Here is a 17,835-nt window from a genome sequence, read left to right as displayed (position 1 = left end):
CGAGACGCTACCAGCTGTGTCTCCCTGACAACCAGACGCCCCGCAGCCGCCGACCGGACCCCTGGAGTGAACACGGCCAACCAGTCACCCACCGCCAGGCAGCAGGTAACCGGCGCAGCCCCCCCCCCCCCCCCTCCGGCACAGCAACAGCCCCCCTATCGCAGCGGCAGCCCCCCCATCACAGCGGCAGCCCCCACATCGCAGCGGCAGCCCCCCCATCACAGCGGCAGCCCCCCGGTGCAGCGACAGCCTCCCCATCGCAGCGGCAGCCCCCCCATCGCAGCGACAGCCCCCCCATCATAGCGACAGCCCCCCATCGCAGCGGCAGCCCCCCCATCGCAGCGACAGCCCCCCCATCGCAGCGGCAGCCCCCCCATCGCAGCGACAGCCCCCCATCGCAGCGACAGCCCCCGCATCGCAGCGGCAGCCCCCCCATCACAGCAGCAGCCCCCCGGCGCAGCGATAGCCTCCCCATCGCAGCGACAGCCCCCCCCCCCGGCGCAGCCCGCCCCCGGCCCAGCGGCAGCCCCCCCGGCCCATCACTTACCAGGACGGCGGGACAGCTGGGCGGCTTCTTGGGACAGCCTGGCAGCTCTGCACCTACCTCTAACAGAGGATGGTACAGAATGGCCGCTCCAGCGCGCTCCCGAGCAGTGACAGCTCGTCTGCGCATGCGCAGAAGAGCTGTAGCGGGGAGCACACTGAAGCGGCTCATGCTGAAAGGAGAAGACCGGACTGCGCAAGCGCGTCTAAAAAAGCAAGCTGCCAGCGAATTTAGACGGAACCATGGAGACGGGGACGCTAGCAACGGAGCAGGTAAGTGAATAACTTCTGTATGGCTCATATTTAATGCACGATGTACATTACAAAGTGCATTAATATGGCCATACAGAAGTGCTTAAAGGGGTGGTCTCGCGAAACCAAGTGGGGTTATACACTTCCGTATGGCCATATTAATGCACTTTGTAATGTACATCGTGCATTAAATATGAGCCATACAGAAGTTATTCCACTTACCTGCTCCGTTGCTAGCGTCCTCGTCTCCATGGTTCCGTCTAAATTCGCTGGCAGCTTGCTTTTTTAGACGCGCTTGCGCAGTCCGGTCTTCTCCTTTCAGCACGAGCCGCTTCAGTGTGCTCCCTGCTACAGCTCTTCTGCGCATGCGCAGATGAGCTGTCACTACTCGGGAGCGCGCTGGAGCGGCCATTCTGTACCATCCTCTGTTAGAGGAAGGTGCAGAGCCGCCCAGCTGTCCGGAGAAGCCGCCCAGCTGTCCTGCCGTCCAGGTAAGTGATGGGCCGGGGGGGCTGTCGTCGCTGTCGCTGCAATGGGGGGGGGCTGTCGCTGCGCCGGGGGGGCTGCCGCTGCGATGGGGGGGCTGTCGCTAGGCCGGGGGGGCTGTCGCTGCGATGGGGGGGCTGTCGCTAGGCTGGGGGGGGCTGTCGCTAGGCCGGGGGAACTAGCGCTGGGCCAGGGGGGTAAGTGATGGGTCGGGGGTGATGTTCACTGACAGGTGAAGGCCCCGGAGCCCAGCGCTGGGCTCCGGGGCCTTCACCTGGGCTCCGGAACCTAGCGCTGGGCTCCGGAACCTAGCGCTGGGCTCCGGAACCTAGCGCTGGGCTCCGGAACCTAGCGCTGGGCTCCGGGGCCTTCACCTGGGCTCCGGGGCCTTCACCTGGGCTGAGGGTCTAGCGCTGGGGAGCCGGGAGCGTAGCGCTGGGGAGCCGGGGGCTAGCGCCGGTTACCTGCTGCCTGGCGGTGGGTGACTGGTCGGCGGCTGCGGGGCGTCTGGTCGGCGGCTGCGGGGCGTCTGGTCGGCGGCTGCGGGGCGTCCGGTTGCCATGGAGACACAGCTGGCAGCGTCTCGGGAGCGCGCACGTCGGGCTGCAGCGAGCGACGGGGAAAGAGCCGGCGGCCATCTTGGGGAAACTTTTATAAGTTGCTGAAACGCTGGAACGGTAAGTACAAACCAGCTAGGAAAGTCATTTACAGGGGTAATTAGTAATGTATGTTTAATTAGGGGGACTGGGCAAAAAAAAAAAATCACTGCTTCCTCGAGACATCTCCTTTAACCCCACTTGATTTCGCGAGAGAACCCCTTTAAGGACATGGCCTATTTTGGCATTGAGCACCAAACGATTTTTGGTATTTTTTCATCTCCATTTTTCAAAAGCCATAACTTTTTTATTTTTCTGTTGACACGGCCGTATAAGGTCTTGTTTTTTGCGTGGCAAACTGTAGTTTTTATTGGTACCATTTTTAGGTACATAGACTACATTGTAAAACTTTTATTATTTTTTATATGATCGTAGGGAGAAAAAACGCATCAATTCTGCCATAGATTTTTGGAGTTTTTTTCAAGCGTTAATTATGCAGCATAATAAATGACACAATACATTTTTTTCTCCGGGTCGGTGCGATTACAACAATATCAAAATTCCTCTTATTTTTTTTAGGTTTTTCCACAATAAAAACCCTTTTTTTGGAATTTTTTTTTCTAAACTCACTGCATTCAAAGTGCTATAACTTTTTTATTTTTCCATGGACGGAGCTCTCTGATGGCTTATTTTTTGCGAGACGAGCTGTAGCTTTTATTGGTACCATTTTGGGGTACAATCTTTTCTTCATCACTTTTATTGTGTTTTTTGGGAGACAAAATGCTAACAATTAGCATTTTGCCTCAGTTTTTTAGCCTTTTTTGTAACGCTTTTTGTCACACAGGATAAAAAGCATGTTTGTTACGGACGAGTTGATACCAAATATGTGGGATTTTAAAATTTAAAAATTTTTTTTATGCTAATATGGAAAAGCATTAACCCCTTCATGACATGGCCTATTTTGAGCTTAAGGACGCAACAATTTTTGGCGGATTTTCTTCTCCGTTCATCAAAAGTCATAACTTTTTTATTTTTCCGTTGACGCGGCCGTATGAGGGCTTGTTTTTTGCGTGGCGAACTGTAGTTTTTATCGGTGCCACTTTTCGGTACATAGACTATATTGAAAATTTTATTATTTTTTTTAATGATAGCAGGGAGAGAAAACGCATCAATTCTGCCATACATTTTTTTTTTTTTTTACAGCGTTAATCATGCAGCATAAATGAGACATTCCATTTTTTCTGCGGGTCGGTACGGTTACAACGATACCAAAATTCTTACATTTTTTTTTAGGTTTTCCCACTTTTCTGCAATAAAAACCCTTTTTCTTGGAAATCTTTTTTTTTTCGAAATCGCTGCATTCAAAGTCCTGTAACTTTTTTATTTTTTGATGTACAGCACTCTATGAGGGCTTACTTTTTGCGAGACAAGCTGTAGATTTTATTGGTACCATTTTGGGGTACATATGGCTTTTTTGATCACTTTTATTGCGTTTTTAGTGAGGCAAAATGCTAAGAATTAGCATTTTGCCTCAGTTTTTTAGCGTTTTTTTTAGCGTTTTTTTCCATGCACAGTCAAAAGCATGTGCAACTTATTGTACACATCGTTACGGACGCGACAATACCAAATATGTGGGATTTTATATTTTTTTTTACCTTTTTTTATGCTAATCTGAGAAAAAGCATTAAAAAAAATTTTTTTTTACTCTTTTTTTACATTTTTTTAATTCATTTTTTTAATCTTTGTTTTTTTTACACTGTTTGCATGGCAGAGCTACTGCTGTCCCATGCCTTATCGCTTATACAGCGATCCTAGGCATAGGCAATACAGGACGCCAGTGTCTGGCGTCCTGTTGCCATGGTGATAGGCCGGGCTCTCGCGATGACATCGCGAGTTCCGGCCGGAGACACAGAGGGAGCCGCGCTCCCTCTGTGAACTCTTTCCCTGCCGCGATCTACTTAGATCGCGGCAGGGAAGGGGTTAACAGCAGGGGCGCAACTCTGATGCTCCCCCCCCCCCCCCCCGCTGTTGCAGCGGGACGCCGGCTGTGACTGACAGCCGGCTCCCGCTGCGGGATAGCGCTGGATCATATGTGATCCCGCGCTGTCTCCAGGACGTAAGTTTACGTCCTGTTGCGGGAAGTATCAGGCTGCCAGGACGTAAACTTACGCCCTGCAGCGGGAAGGGGTTAAAAAAAGGGTTTTTTTTACATTTTGTTGACATTTTTTTGTACTTTATTTTTCTCTTATTTTTAAACAATCTGTGTCCCTCTGAGGGACTTACAAAGCAGGACTGCAGATCACTACAATAAGGCATGGCAGGACTTCTCTCCTGCCATGCTTTATCGCTTACTATAGCGATGGCAAAACAGGACGCCGATATCTGGCATCCTGTTGCCATAGCAACCAGCCGTTTATTGCGCAATGTTATTGCGAGAGCCGGCTGGATTCACCGAGGGAGCACGTTCGCTCTGTGAACCCTTTCCCTGCCGCGATTTACTTAGATCGCGGCAGGGAAGGGGTTAACAGCGGGGGGCGTATCTCCGATGCCCCTCGCTGTCGCAGCAGGACGACAGGTACTAGTGACAGCCGGCTCCCACTGCGGGATAGTGCGAGATCTGCTATCATCTCGCACTATCCCTATGACGTAAGGGTACGTAATTTTGCGGTAAGTACCCTGCTCCCATGTCGTACCCTTACGTCATGGGGCGGGAAGAGGTTAAAGACATTTTTTTTATATAGTGCACGTGAAAATGAGGATTTGCACCGCAAATTGGATCCCCCTGTTTGTCCTGTGTTCAGAAACATACTCATTGTGGCGCTAATCTTATGTCCGTATGCACAATAGGGCCCAAACTGAACAGAGCAGCCGGTGGCTTTCAGAACAGACATTTTGCTTGAGGGCGATTTAGGCCTCATTAGTCACTTGTATGGCCCTTCAGCAGCCAAAACAATGGAGAACTGACACAAGTTACCGATTTTGGAAAACTAGACCCCTTCATAAATTCATCTAGTGGTGTACTGCGTATTTTGACCCCACAGTTTTTAATGAATCTAAGCCAAACAGAAGGAAAGAAAATTAAGATTTTCTGTTTTTTGGCAATTCTGTAATTTTTAAAAATGTGGGTTTTTTTGTACACATGTGAATGAAGGCTTTCACCCCAAAATGGATACCCCTGTTTGTCCCATTTTAGAAACATACCCATTGTGGCCCAAATCTTATCTCTCGCTCCACCATGGGGCCCAAACCAAATGGAATATCAAACTTCAGCTGTCTTTTAAATTTTATGTGATCACCATTATCCGTTGGATAACAGCAATCACATGACTGGGGACCGCTCACCGCAGCCTTCAGTCACTGCTCCAGGCTCTCGGCTACCTAAATTTCCCAGGCCCTCCCCAGCTTCTGCGCTTGCGTCCACCATTTTGGCAACAGGCGCATGCGCCAAAGCTGTGGAAAGGTCCGCAGATAAGGATCCCATCAGGAGACATCGCCGGAGGACTTGGGTAAGTAATTTCACCTCCCCTCACGGATCCGTGATAGGAGGTGAAACTTTAACTTTCTTTTATTTTTTACATGTACTGTGCCCCCCCCCCCCCCCCCCCCGTGAAATCTCCAGGCTCTTGCTACGTTAAGTACCCATGAGCAGGGAGATTTTAAATTACCCTGACAATCCACAGCTTTTGCGCATGCGTCTACTAGCCAGGAGCAGGGAGTTTTTACATTTCCTATGGAGGACTAGAACTCCGCGGGACATCGCAGAGGACGGGGTTGAGTATCCTCAGCTCCCCTTACGGATCTGATCCATAAGGGAAGCTGAAACTTTAACTTTTTTTAAAACTTTTTATTGACTTTAATGCGATCCGGTGGATACCGGCAATTGCGTGACCATGGGGGGCTTCCCACGGCACCCCCTTGACAGCTCTAGGTTGTCGGCTACCTCTGGTACCAACAGCATGGAGCTGTCATGTCCAGAGCCAGCAGGGTTTTAATCCCCAGAGGAAGCATTAAAGGATTAAAGCCCAGCCAGCCAGGACATAAAACGTAGATGGGGTGGTCACTAAGGCATTAAATTGGACTTCTTATATTGTTGTTCTGTGTCCAATATTGTCAAAGTTCTTTCTCTACTTGAATGTGGAACTGATCCATCACCCTTACACATGATTGGACAGGATGAGATGAGAGACATAGTAGCAATTTATTCAGCAGGTGATGAATCCACAAGTATCAAGCCTTGCCCATACTTACAGACTTTTGAACAAGATCCAACAGAATCATTTAAAGTCTCACTGCATAAATTATTGGAGGAAGGTCTTTCTCTTGGAGTCAACAATGAGAAACAAATGAATTACTTTTTGGTGGAATTCTCTGTCTACCCAATTTTTTATGCCTTACCCAAACTTAATAAAAATCTATTTCCTCCACATTTACATCCTATAATTGGTTCTCTATTGGAGAGACTCTCCCAATGGCTGGATAAACTGTTACAACCTCTAGTAACTCGGGTTCCGGGCCATGGTGAGGACACCAAATCATTGTTACAAATTATCAAGAAGCTTAAATTGACAGAGAACTCCTCATGGGTCACATGTGATGTACACTCGTTATATTCTTCAATTCCACAGGACAAAGACTTGTTGCTTTGGGACATCATTTGAACTGCTACAATAATTACTCATTTGACTTCAAGGAGTTTATTATGTCCGTCACTTTGTTTTTGCTGAAACATAATTTCTTGAGATTCAACAAATCTTTTTATTTGCAGATTTGTGGATGCTCTATGCTTTCTTCTTTATATGGCCTAGTGGGAGGAGAGTTATCTGTATTCTTTCCATAACCCATTTTTTAACCCAGATTGGGTAGTATGGGAGGTATAAAGATAATTTCCTCCTTATCTGACACCTTGGACGCGCTGCGGATCCGTGGGAAAGCAGGAGAATTTTTTTTTTTTTGCGGCAGCCACGCCTGCATGCATCTGCCCTGTAGAAGAAAGAAGATCCAGCTGGGACGAAGAAGACCAGCACAGGTAAAAAATTGTCCATGGCTGCGGGTACGGGTGGATTCAGCTGCGAGATTCCGCACTTGGAATCCGTGCGTGCCGTGGACATGAGGCCTTAATTAGGCACAGGATATCCCAAGGGTCCCAATTATAGGTATGATTTGTTATATATTTATTAGAACGAAAGAGAGTTAATGCAGTGATTGGGTATAGATTAGATAGTATTCAAAGAGGAGCCAATTACAGGCTGGACAATGATTGGTTGTTTAAATTGCTGAATATATCTTCACAATGTTATTTCTTGATTTATAAACATTTTTTTTCTACTATTTTGGTTGTTTGTATTTCTGGACACACAAATATATATATAATTATTTCTTTTCATCATTTTGGTTGCTTGTATTGCTGGACATATCACATATCACTAATATCCTTTTCTATGTCACATATAAATGTCTTTATTAGTATGCGCTTTACACCAGGGGTATGAGTTCCCTCACATTGTGGAATATATTTACCAATTGATACTCATTCAGTGGTTCAATCTGGAGACCAATGTCAGCGCTCCTGATTGCAAGTTTTGAGTAAAAAACGTTTGCGCTCGTGGAAAATGCAAGCAAGTAACCCAAAGAAGAAGCGTCGATTTGGTGAAAACGGAAAAGAAAAAAAGAACGGCACTTACTCGGGAGGAGGGGGTGTTTTAAACAAGAAGCCCCCTCCTTGAAGTGCTGACTCCTCTAGATTCTCCCAATCGCGGATATTACTGCGGTAGGCGAGTTCGATTTTTCAATTTTATTTGTTAAATAGAATTACAGGCAACGCGTTTCGGTGCAACAGGCACCTTTCTCAAGCCAAATGCATAAACAGATTAGAAAAACATACATTTATAGATGTATGTGTATCACTTTCGTTTCATGTGCAGCGCCATCTTGTGGGTGGAGCTGTGTCATTCTGAAGGGAGGGGTTAATGGTGATAGGTTAGGTAGGTCACATGATTTTTTCCCTCCGATGACATGGCCTCGTTGCTCGGGCGTGCCATGTGGTGTCCATGGTGACGTACTACATCGTAGTGGAGGTTTGGTTTCTAGATGACGCGGTCACGCTGTTAGGGCGCGCCGCATCATGACAAAGGTCCCATGACCTGATGACGTGGTCGCGTTCGTGTGTGACGCGTCATATTGGGGATCTTGTGACTAAGTGACGTGGTGGCACTGTTCATGCGCGCCGCGTCATATCGGAGGACCCGTGACCTGATGACGCGGTCATGATGTTCGTGCGTACCGCGTCATACTAGAGGTCACATGACTAACTTGGTGATGCAATCGCGTTGTTCATGCGCAGTGCGTCGTACTGAGAATAAGCAGTTAAGCCCCGTTATTATAGGGGCGGGGCTAAAAACCATTGTTTCATTTTCATCAGTTAAGCTAAGTGTAGATGATATAAAATAGTAGTAAGAGGAATACACGGTTCCCGGAGTAAAAGGCCCTAAGTGCATAATAATAATTGGTGTATAAAACATAAATATAAATATAGTAAGAGCGTGTGGTCTGAGAATCATAAAAAACAGTTCATATTAAATTCACAATACCATCCAGTGATGTGGTAATTGATGGGAGCTTTTGGATGGTGTGTAAAACATAAACATTCTAAAATTACATGATTTAAGCATCACATAAAACATCCATGAAGTCTAAGATTCATAATAACATACGGTGATTATAATGTAAAATGAATAAAAAAGTACAAATAAAGTCTAAAATGTGTAATATTATACGATGATGGGTATAAATATACAGCCCATTAAAGGTTCCTATAAGTGCCGAGTGACGAGGTGCAAATGTTGTGTGGCTATCGTTAATGGTAGAAAAGAAGTCCAACTACCCGAAACCGGAAAAAAGCACATGATAAAGTGCTTAATGGCATGCAGCACAAGTTACGTCATTTACTTACTTGAATGGCCTTGTGGTTTAAAATATATAGGCCGCACAATGAATGCTCTAAGAATACGTTTAAATAAACATAGGAACAATATCATCAAAGGCTTTGAAAAACACAGCGTCTCACGGCACTTCAAATTGATGCATAATAGGGACCCAACGGGGCTCAAAATAACACCCATAGAAACTATCAAACCAGGTCTCTTGTCTTTATTAAAAAGAGGAGAGATGTATTGGATTTTTAACATGCAAACATTAATCCCTCAAGGGCTCAACGAGGTACTGGAAAAGAATTTTTAAAGAATTTCTTTCTTTTATTCCTGACAGCTAAGCTGATATATGGGCAGCGATAATTGCTGGGGATAATGGTATACAATTAACAGAGTGTTTCATAATTCATTTATTTATTCTTTATATATCTTTACATCATTACTGCATGCCATTATAAATTCTAGATCTTCCTGTTTATTCACAATTTTATATTTATATTTATCATAATCATCATACGGTTCTATGAATTTTTGATCTTGACAAGATTAATTCTTCATTAAGCAATTTCTTACTTGATCACCTTAGGCAAGCAAAACTGGTTTGTTTTCTCCTCAGTAATATATATCTTCAGTACTTGCTTGCAGTCAATCAGTCCATCAGCTGTACTCTCAGCAGCTTACACTTCAGGCTATTACACTTTGGCTGTCATTGCTGGAAGAGAAAGAAGGTATGTTATACTTAGACCTCATCGGTATGCACGGATTCAGCTGCTAAATCCCGCAGCGGAATCCGCCCGGGTCTGCAGACATGGGCATTAAAAGACAGGTTCTTACCTCTCCGGATCCAGTCCGGGTCTACTCCGTCGCACCGGATCTCCTTTCTTCAGCACAGCGGATGCATCCGGGCGTGCCGGCTGACGCACCTGGTGCATGCTCAGTGCCTTTATTTTTTCTTTTATGTCCTGCTTTCCCGCAGATCTGCTGCACATCTGCTGTGACAGCTGCAGGTGTGTCGTGGCAGGGACGGCCTCTAATGGAAGGCATCCCTGCGGGATCTGCAGGTAAAAAGAGGATACTGTGAATTTATTTCTGAGTGTAGAGGGCACACATAAAATCCGCTGCTGTGCATAGAGAGGAATCTCCACACACATCAATGGGCACATTGAGCAGCGGATCACATGCGTCTGTTGACAAGTGCGGAATCCGCTGCTCAATTTTCCCTGTGTGCATGAGGCCTTACTGTTACTTATTACACTAATGTGTTATTGTACAATGTGAGATGTGTTGGACATCGTGTCTGTAGAGCAGCGAGTTTGTAACTTCAGTTCCCCACATTGTTGTTTTGTTTTGCAATAAATGCAATACATTGATGTTCTGCAGGAAGAAATGTCTTTTGCCTTTAAGCAGAACCACAATGTATTATTAATGTAAAAAAAGGATCTTAAAAAAAATACACAGAATCTATTGTTGCAACAGGCCAGACCTAGGAGGGGTTAAGCAGTGACGGAAACTAAGATGGTAGTCACGGTGGCTCTGCTCCTCCTGGCAAGGTGGTAACCGTGGTTTGGATGGCATACTACATAGTGGCAAATTTTGGCAGTTCTCACTGTGTGCTGCCTGCAGGGTCGGGCAAGGTAAGATGTGACACTCCAGTTGGGCACTACCCGCGGGGGTGGGTATAGAAAGAAGTTGTTTTGTCCTGAGACCAGTCTGTGTACAGGTAGGGACGCATTCTGAACAAAATAATAAGTACAAAAAAGTGGAAAATTAAACAAAAATGTGGGATTAGCCTCTGTCCTGCCTGAAGTGCTTAGTGTGGTCCCTCAGTGCAGATGTTGAAGATGGAATTGATGGTGGGAAGTGACTCCAGGAGTCTGGTGGCACAGTAAACCAAAACTGTTTTATTCTTCAAGAGCAGATTAGAGACAAACTTGTTGCATACAGTCCACACTGACAAACCATAGTAGAAACAGGTACAGGCGTTAATTATTTCTTTAGATCCTCAGGGATGTCATACAGGGAAATACATTTATCCTATGCTCCTTGCATTTTTGCTCTGTTTCCGGGCTGAGCCTGACTCTGACCGACTTGCTTTCCTTTCAGCTTGGTGTTGTTACGTGTGCTGCTGAGACATGTTGTACTATGGTGATTCCAGCAGCACAGCACTCTCAGGGTTAATTATTGAGCTGGCTGGGTGTGGTACTTTCTGCTAGCCAATCCCCTGGATCTGTGCTCACATATAAACCCAGCTCCTGGTCAGTCTGTATGGCCACTAAGGTGAGCAGTCATGAATGCTTGTCTGGTGAGGTTTGCAGTGTGATCTGGTTTATGTCCGTTTGTACGTTTAAATTCTGTCAGTTTTGTGTTAGTGTGCTGTGTGTCCTGCAATCTGTGTTGTTTCCTGTTGCAGCTTGCGGTGTGAACAGTGTCCGGTTTTGCTGGACTCCTGGTTAGTGTAGGGACTAGCAATATAACCAGGAGCCGTGAAGTGGCCTGCTAGCTTACAACTTCTTGTACAAAATGTCAACCAATACCTGGTATTTATATTCAGCTTCCAATCTGTTACTAGTGGTTGCATGTTGTATGCAGTGTATTCTGGGTCTGTCATGTGGCATGTGAATGTATCCTGTTCTGGTGCGTGGCTCCTAGGATCAGCTAGGGCCCAGATCCGAAGACCGCTGGGCTGCCCTTTTTGGGGTAATGTCCCCGCTCAGGTAGGGCCTCTCTCATTCCTCCTTGTAGCACAGGGTCTGTTGCCTGAAACTGGTGTGAGTCCCGTGTGACCCAGGTGATACCCGTGTGCGTCCCTTTTGGTCACGATCGTGTGGGTTCCGTGCTTTGCCTGCCCACACGATCGTAACATAATGCACCCCCTATTGTAAGTGCGGGGGCATTATTTTATATGTTGATTCTGAGTATGTTATGCAACTGTATGTTGTGCTACATGTTTGTTAGTATGCATATGTTATATTAGTTATGTTGTGCAACATCTATGTGGTATGCATTATGTTGTATGTTATATGTTCATATGCGAACAGGGACTGGTCCAGTGTCTGTGCAGGTGGCCAGACATCAGGTGTGGATAGTCATGTTCTGAGGATGTTGTGTGTGTGTGTGTGTGTGTGTGTGTGAACAGTGACTAGTCCAGTGTCTGGGCAGGTGGCCAGACATCAGGTGTGGATAGTTATGTTCTGAGGATGTTGGTATTCATATGTATGGTAGACACTCTGTGTTGTAGTGTCTATTGCATGCAGTTGTTGGAGCAAGTTTCCCCGTACTTCCCCACAGATGGTTTGGACACCTGCTGTTCCTTCCCTTCCTGGCGTTCTGGGGTGATGCACTCAGTAGGTGTGGTACTGTGACCGCGCAAGTGTAGCCACTCGCAGGTTTCTCCTGTCCCTTGGCAGGTGCGGCCTCCGAACATCTGATTTTTGTGTGCGTGGTGCGAGCTGGTGACGCCGGCCACAATTTTCCTTATAGCCAGATAGGTGTTCTGGTGGTCCTTCCCCTTGTACGGTGGGTATGGTGGCTCCATATAACTTTGGTGGCATGCATGTTTTGTCTGAGTTCCATCTCAGTCTGTATTCCTGTTCCGGTGTCCGTTTTGTGGTGAGGTGTGCCCTGCGGACGTAATTTGTTGTAGACCCCTGTGTGGGAGGTACCAGGGCGTACTTCCTCTGCTGACAGGCTGGCGTCCGCATCAGGTCCGTAGTGATAAGTGCTGTTCACGCTATGTCAGTAGGGATGGTAGCCTTCTTTCCCTCTGGATTGTGCATATTCTATGCAGGCTACTGTTCGGTGGCCTTTTGGTATAAGGCGCAGTGGTCCTGCTTAGTTATTCCCTTACTCTCTCCCATTTTGTCATCTTTGCCTTGGTGTCAGGTCCTTTTTAGATAAATCCTGTACACGTGCGCGGTTTGGAGGAGTTGCATTATTTTTTTTTGGTTATACTTAAAGGGGAGGTACTGTTACGTGTGCTGCTGAGACATGTTGTACTATGGTGATTCCAGCAGCACAGCACTCTCAGGGTTAATTATTGAGCTTGCTGGGTGTGGTACTTTCTGCTAGCCAATCCCCTGGATCTGTGCTCACATATAAACCCAGATCCTGGTCAGTCTGTATGGCCACTAAGGTGAGCAGTCATGAATGCTTGTCTGGTGAGGTTTGCATTGTGATCTGGTTCATGTCCGTTTGTACGTTTAAATTCTGTCAGTTTTGTGTTAGCTTGCTGTGTGTCCTGCAATCTGTGTTGTGTCCTGTTGCAGCGTGCGGTGTGAACGGTGTCCGGTTCTGCTGGACTCCTGGTTAGTGTAGGGACTAGCAGTATAACCAGGAGCTGTGAAGTGGCCTGCTAGCTTACAACTTCTTGTACAAAATGTCAACCAATACCTGGTATTTATATTCAGCTTCCAATCTGTTACTAGTGGTTGCATGTTGTATGCAGTGTATTCTGGGTCTGTCATGTGAATGCATCCTGTTCTGGTGCGTGGCTCCTAGGATCAGCTAGGGCCCAGATCCGAAGACCGCTGGGCTGCCCTTATTGGGGCAATGTCCCGCCTTAGGTACGGCCTCTCTCATTCCTCCTTGTAGCACAGGGTCAGTAGCCTGAAACTGGTGTGAGTCTCGTGTGACCTTGGTGATACCCGTGTGCGTCCTCTTTGGTCACGATCGTGTGGGTTCCGTGCTTTGCCTGCCCACACGATCGTAACAGGTGTCTAGGAATGGCTGACTTAGATCTCTTTCTACTCTCCTCTTCCCTCTCCTCTGTTACTAAAACATTCTAAGTCTTGAGTACTCACACTTTAGATATTCAATTTCCACTGCACTGAATTTCTCCTTGTTCCTCCCCAGTCTCTACCTCAGGTTTGCCTGGACTGGACTCTTGGAAGACTATGAAAAAACACTTTAACTCTGCCCACTCCTCTCTTTTATACTCTCAAACTGGTTTAACATGTAATGGGGATCTAGGCTGCCAATCACAGACTCTCTACTCTTTGCTAAGCCTGGCTAAACACTCCCCTGACTGTTCCTAGGTGACCTGTAAGCCTCAGGGGCTGGAGAATATTGCCAGAACATATATTACAGTGGAGAAATATGAACACATAACATCATAACTTCACACACTTATTATACATCACATTAGGACCTGATTGGAAGGCTACAGTTGGCACAGAAAGTGCTGGAGTGCCCAACTCCGGAGTACTACAGTTCATCAGTTCACAACTTTATACTCTACAACACATTTTACTTCTGCCTTTTTTTAAAGTCTGAATATCAATCTTAAATTTTTTACTCATCTAATCAATCAGAATTTATCTTTCTTTCCAGCTAACTATGAAGATCTTTGTGAAAACTCTTACTGGAAAGAACATCACCCTTGAGGTGGAGCCCAGTGATACTATTGCAAGTGTAAAAGACAAGATACAAGTCATAGAGGGTATCCCAACCGATCAGCAGAGAATGATGTTTGCTGATAGGGAGCTTGACATTGCAAAAACCCTACATGATTACAACATCTTGAGGGGATCAACACTTCGCATTTATCTTCCTCTGAGATTTTATATATCTATCAACATGGAAATCCCAAAGAAAAAGACCATGACCCTTGAGGTTTTGACTAGTGACACTATCAAGGATGTAAAAGCCAAGATCCAAGACAAAGAGGGCATCCCAGCAGATCAGCAGAGATTGAAGTTTAATGATCGGGAGCTTGACAATGAACATACACTAAATCACTACAACATCCAGGATAAAGCAACACTGTACCTTACTAAGCATGAATAATGTCAATATACATATGGATGTCGGCATCAATGGTTTGCATTTGTAACATTCACTCTCACTATATTGGGTTAAGCGCTCCTATGGGTTTTCTGAAGCTACCAGACCATATGTTATCTTAAGCGTTTGAATAAAAGTCTTATTTTAAAAAATCCTTAATTTATATCTCATTCCTTACAATGAATCATTTTAATATGCTATATGTAGTAAAGTCTTGTACTATCTAGAAGATGATATATTTCTGATTACAATGAAATCTCTCCTTTTTGGGTAAAGTGATTCTAATTTTGAGGTTCACGTTTCCAGGAGTCGTTAAATGGACCTTCATGAACTTCTCACTATCTCTACATTTTAAAAGGCTTCTATATATAGCGGTAAAACACTTTATTGATTTTTTAATGACTATTCACCACCAAAGCACATGGAAAACTTGTGTTTTCCTAATGAAATTAGGCCGCCTGCACACGGGCGGAAATCCCGCGGGAAATACCGGTATTACCGGTAATACGCGGTATTTCCCGCGGGATTTCCGCCACTGAAAGTTTGCATAGGAGTGCATTACAATACGCACTCCTATGCAGACGGCCGCGGTTTGGCCGCGCGAAATCTCGCGCGGCAAACAAACCGCGGCATGTCCTATTTTTGTGCGGGGCACGCACTCACCCGGCCGCCGGCTCCGGTCTGCGCATGTGCCGGCTGCGCCGCAGCCGGCACATGAAAGAGCCGGGGCCGCCAGGCGCGGGTGAGTACACGCTCGTCCCTGCAGGCTCTCGGGTCAGGTCCCGCGGCGAGAATTCTCGCTGCCGGATCCGACCCGCTCGTCTGCAGGCGGCCTTAATAATATATAGAGTAATTCAAATGATCTTCCCAACCTGAAACCCCCATAACTCCCATTTAATGACATTCAGATACATAGATTTGTTATCAATGGAAACAAAAAGGTAACATTTTTTGTTTAGCGAAACTGTTTAACAGTAAGACCATCCCTTGTTACCTGTAGCAACCAATCACAGCGCAGATTTCATTTCTCAAAGTGCCGAGGTTAATTTAAAGCTGCTCTGTGATTGGTTGCTATGGGTAACAAGAAGGGTCTTACTGTTAAACAGTTGTGTGTCCTTGATTTTCATGTCTGCATTCAAGCGGCCGAGAACATTTTTTGCGTTGAGAGATGCACAAATCTTGAATGAATATGAACCCAATTCTTTTGAATGCAGTCATATACATAAGTGATTTTTTTTTTCCCCCCGCATTGCATCAAGTTGCAAGAAAAAATTGAAGCATGTCCTATCTTTGGGCGTTTCCTCAGAACGCCTCACCCATTGTCTTCAATGGGGATGGAAAACACATCGCACAGCTTGTATGAGGTGAAGTTTCGCTTCTAAAAAAAGCTATGAAAAACACTTGCCGATCCGCTGACGCAGCTGAAAGCTGCCCTGGAGGATTGCAACTTTACTGAAGGGATGGGAGGCGTTTTTGACAGGATAATGCCTTGCATCCCCCAAGTAACAAGCACGCTGGAGAGCGTGATATCAGCCGGGCTTTACAGTCCAATATCACGTTTGCTCGCGTGAAACTAACCTCAGTCTATTAGTGTGCAACAGCATTTTTTTATTGAAGTTTGGGGAAGATCTACCCAGTGGACGTTCAATTTGTAAGCGGTACTCCAATTTTAAGGAAAAAGGTTGCATCTATAACTAAAAATCATGTGTCTGTCCACCAGTAAGCGTGGAAACAGTAGAGCGTGTCCGCCTACGTTTCACACAAAGTCCTCAGAGAACCACCGTCAGAGCAAGCAGAGAATTGGACGTCCTGCAGCTGATTGTGGAAGATTCTGCATAAATGTTTCCGCTGCTATCCCTACTGATTGCAATTGTTACCAGCCTTGAAACTGGACAGCAAAGTGAGGTGACATTCTTTCTGTGAGAGCATGCAAACTCTGATGGAATCTTCAGTATCCAGTGATGCAGCCACCTTCCATCTTTCGGGCACAGTTAACAAATGTAATGTCATAATCTGGGGGAGGGAAAACCCACTTGTCTTCGTGGAACATATGAGCGACTCCCCCAAGGTGAGTGTGATTTGCGCTATGACCTGTAGGAAAGTGTACGCCCCTTCTTTTTCCATGGGAAAACAATCATAGGGATTTTGTACTTGGACATTCTACATATATGGCTTCTGCCGCAGCTGGAACAGGAAATCCCACGTTTCACCTTCGAACACAATAAAGTTGAAAGTGAGCTCAATAGGCGAATACCCAACAGATCAATTTGCCATCCCGTCACGACGACTTGCCTTGTGATTTTTTTTTTTCTTTGGGGGAGTGTTAAAGATAGTCTACATGCTCCCCATACCACCAACTATGGATGATCTGTAAGTACACATCACAGAAGCCATTACCTGCTGAGCGTGGTGCTCATGTGCTGCACGGACGTGACATAATAAGCAGCCAGATGTTTTCTTAGTGGGTTTTTGTTTTCCCTTGCAGGGTCATGGTTCCCATTGAGGCATTATCCAACCAGCTTGGGTCTCTGGCTATTGAGGTTGCTGAAGTGAAGCAACAATGCTTAGGTGGTATGGCTTTAGTTAGCGATTGCGAACCTAAGCTGGATCTACCAGATCAGTTTTCTGGTAAAAGGCAGGAGTTTTTTGCATTCAAAGAATCCTGCAAGTTATACTTTAAACTGCGCCCTGTTTCTTCTGGTGATGAGCCTCAGAGGATAGGGCTGGTAATCTCCAGGTTGCAGGGAGATCCCCAGGCTTGGGCGTCTTCATTGCCTCCCAACTCTGAGGCTTTGTCGTCGGTCAGCTTTGGGCCTGATCTACAATTACCTTAAGGCCTTAGTCAGACGGGCGTTTTTTCGCGCGATTTGCGCATGCACATGCGTCCGGCGATTTTATAAAACCATTGCTTTGCAATGGTATCGGACACATGAGCGCTTTTTATGCTCTCGTCCGATAAATTACACAGGTCTGCAAAAAAACTTTTTTAAAAATTGTTTTGATTTTGTTAAATCATCTTTATGTAGTTTTTTGCACAGATTTAAAAAATGACATGGGTATGTTTCTATCACGTAAGGCTTGCCTACAAAATAAAGTTGAAGTATTTGGAAAAAATACAAAAAACTGAAAATTTTGTATTTGTTTTTATTATTTTAACATGAAGTAAGAGCAAAAAAACAACAACAATACCTAGCTAAAATACGCATAATAGTGATACACATGTGTTGCAAAGTTATTATAAGTCTTTGTAA

At 45.7% G+C, this 17,835-nt stretch overlaps 1 protein-coding gene across 3 annotated transcripts; it reads left to right on the top strand.

Moving 5' to 3' along the window:
• The first annotated feature begins 9,469 nt into the window (after window positions 1-9,469).
• On the top strand, window positions 9,470-14,738 carry UBB (ubiquitin B). 3 transcript variants are annotated; one of them, XM_066599504.1, is made up of 2 exons: window positions 9,470-9,531; window positions 14,132-14,738. In XM_066599504.1, the coding sequence occupies exon 2, from the start codon at window positions 14,138-14,140 to the stop codon at window positions 14,585-14,587; it is 450 nt and encodes a 149-aa protein (XP_066455601.1). In that variant the 5' UTR covers window positions 9,470-9,531; window positions 14,132-14,137; the 3' UTR covers window positions 14,588-14,738. The 3 variants fall into 3 exon arrangements, with proteins under 3 accessions (XP_066455601.1, XP_066455598.1, XP_066455600.1); XM_066599501.1 differs by lacking the exon at window positions 9,470-9,531 and adding an exon at window positions 10,357-10,437; XM_066599503.1 differs by lacking the exon at window positions 9,470-9,531 and adding an exon at window positions 12,909-12,935.
• Window positions 14,739-17,835: the final 3,097 nt, after the last annotated feature.

Source organism: Eleutherodactylus coqui, chromosome 4 (assembly GCF_035609145.1).
Source record: "Eleutherodactylus coqui strain aEleCoq1 chromosome 4, aEleCoq1.hap1, whole genome shotgun sequence".
NCBI lineage: Eukaryota > Metazoa > Chordata > Amphibia > Anura > Eleutherodactylidae > Eleutherodactylus > Eleutherodactylus coqui.
The sequence above is the reverse complement of the archived record's forward strand: the minus strand, read 5'-3'. Positions and strand labels throughout refer to the sequence as shown.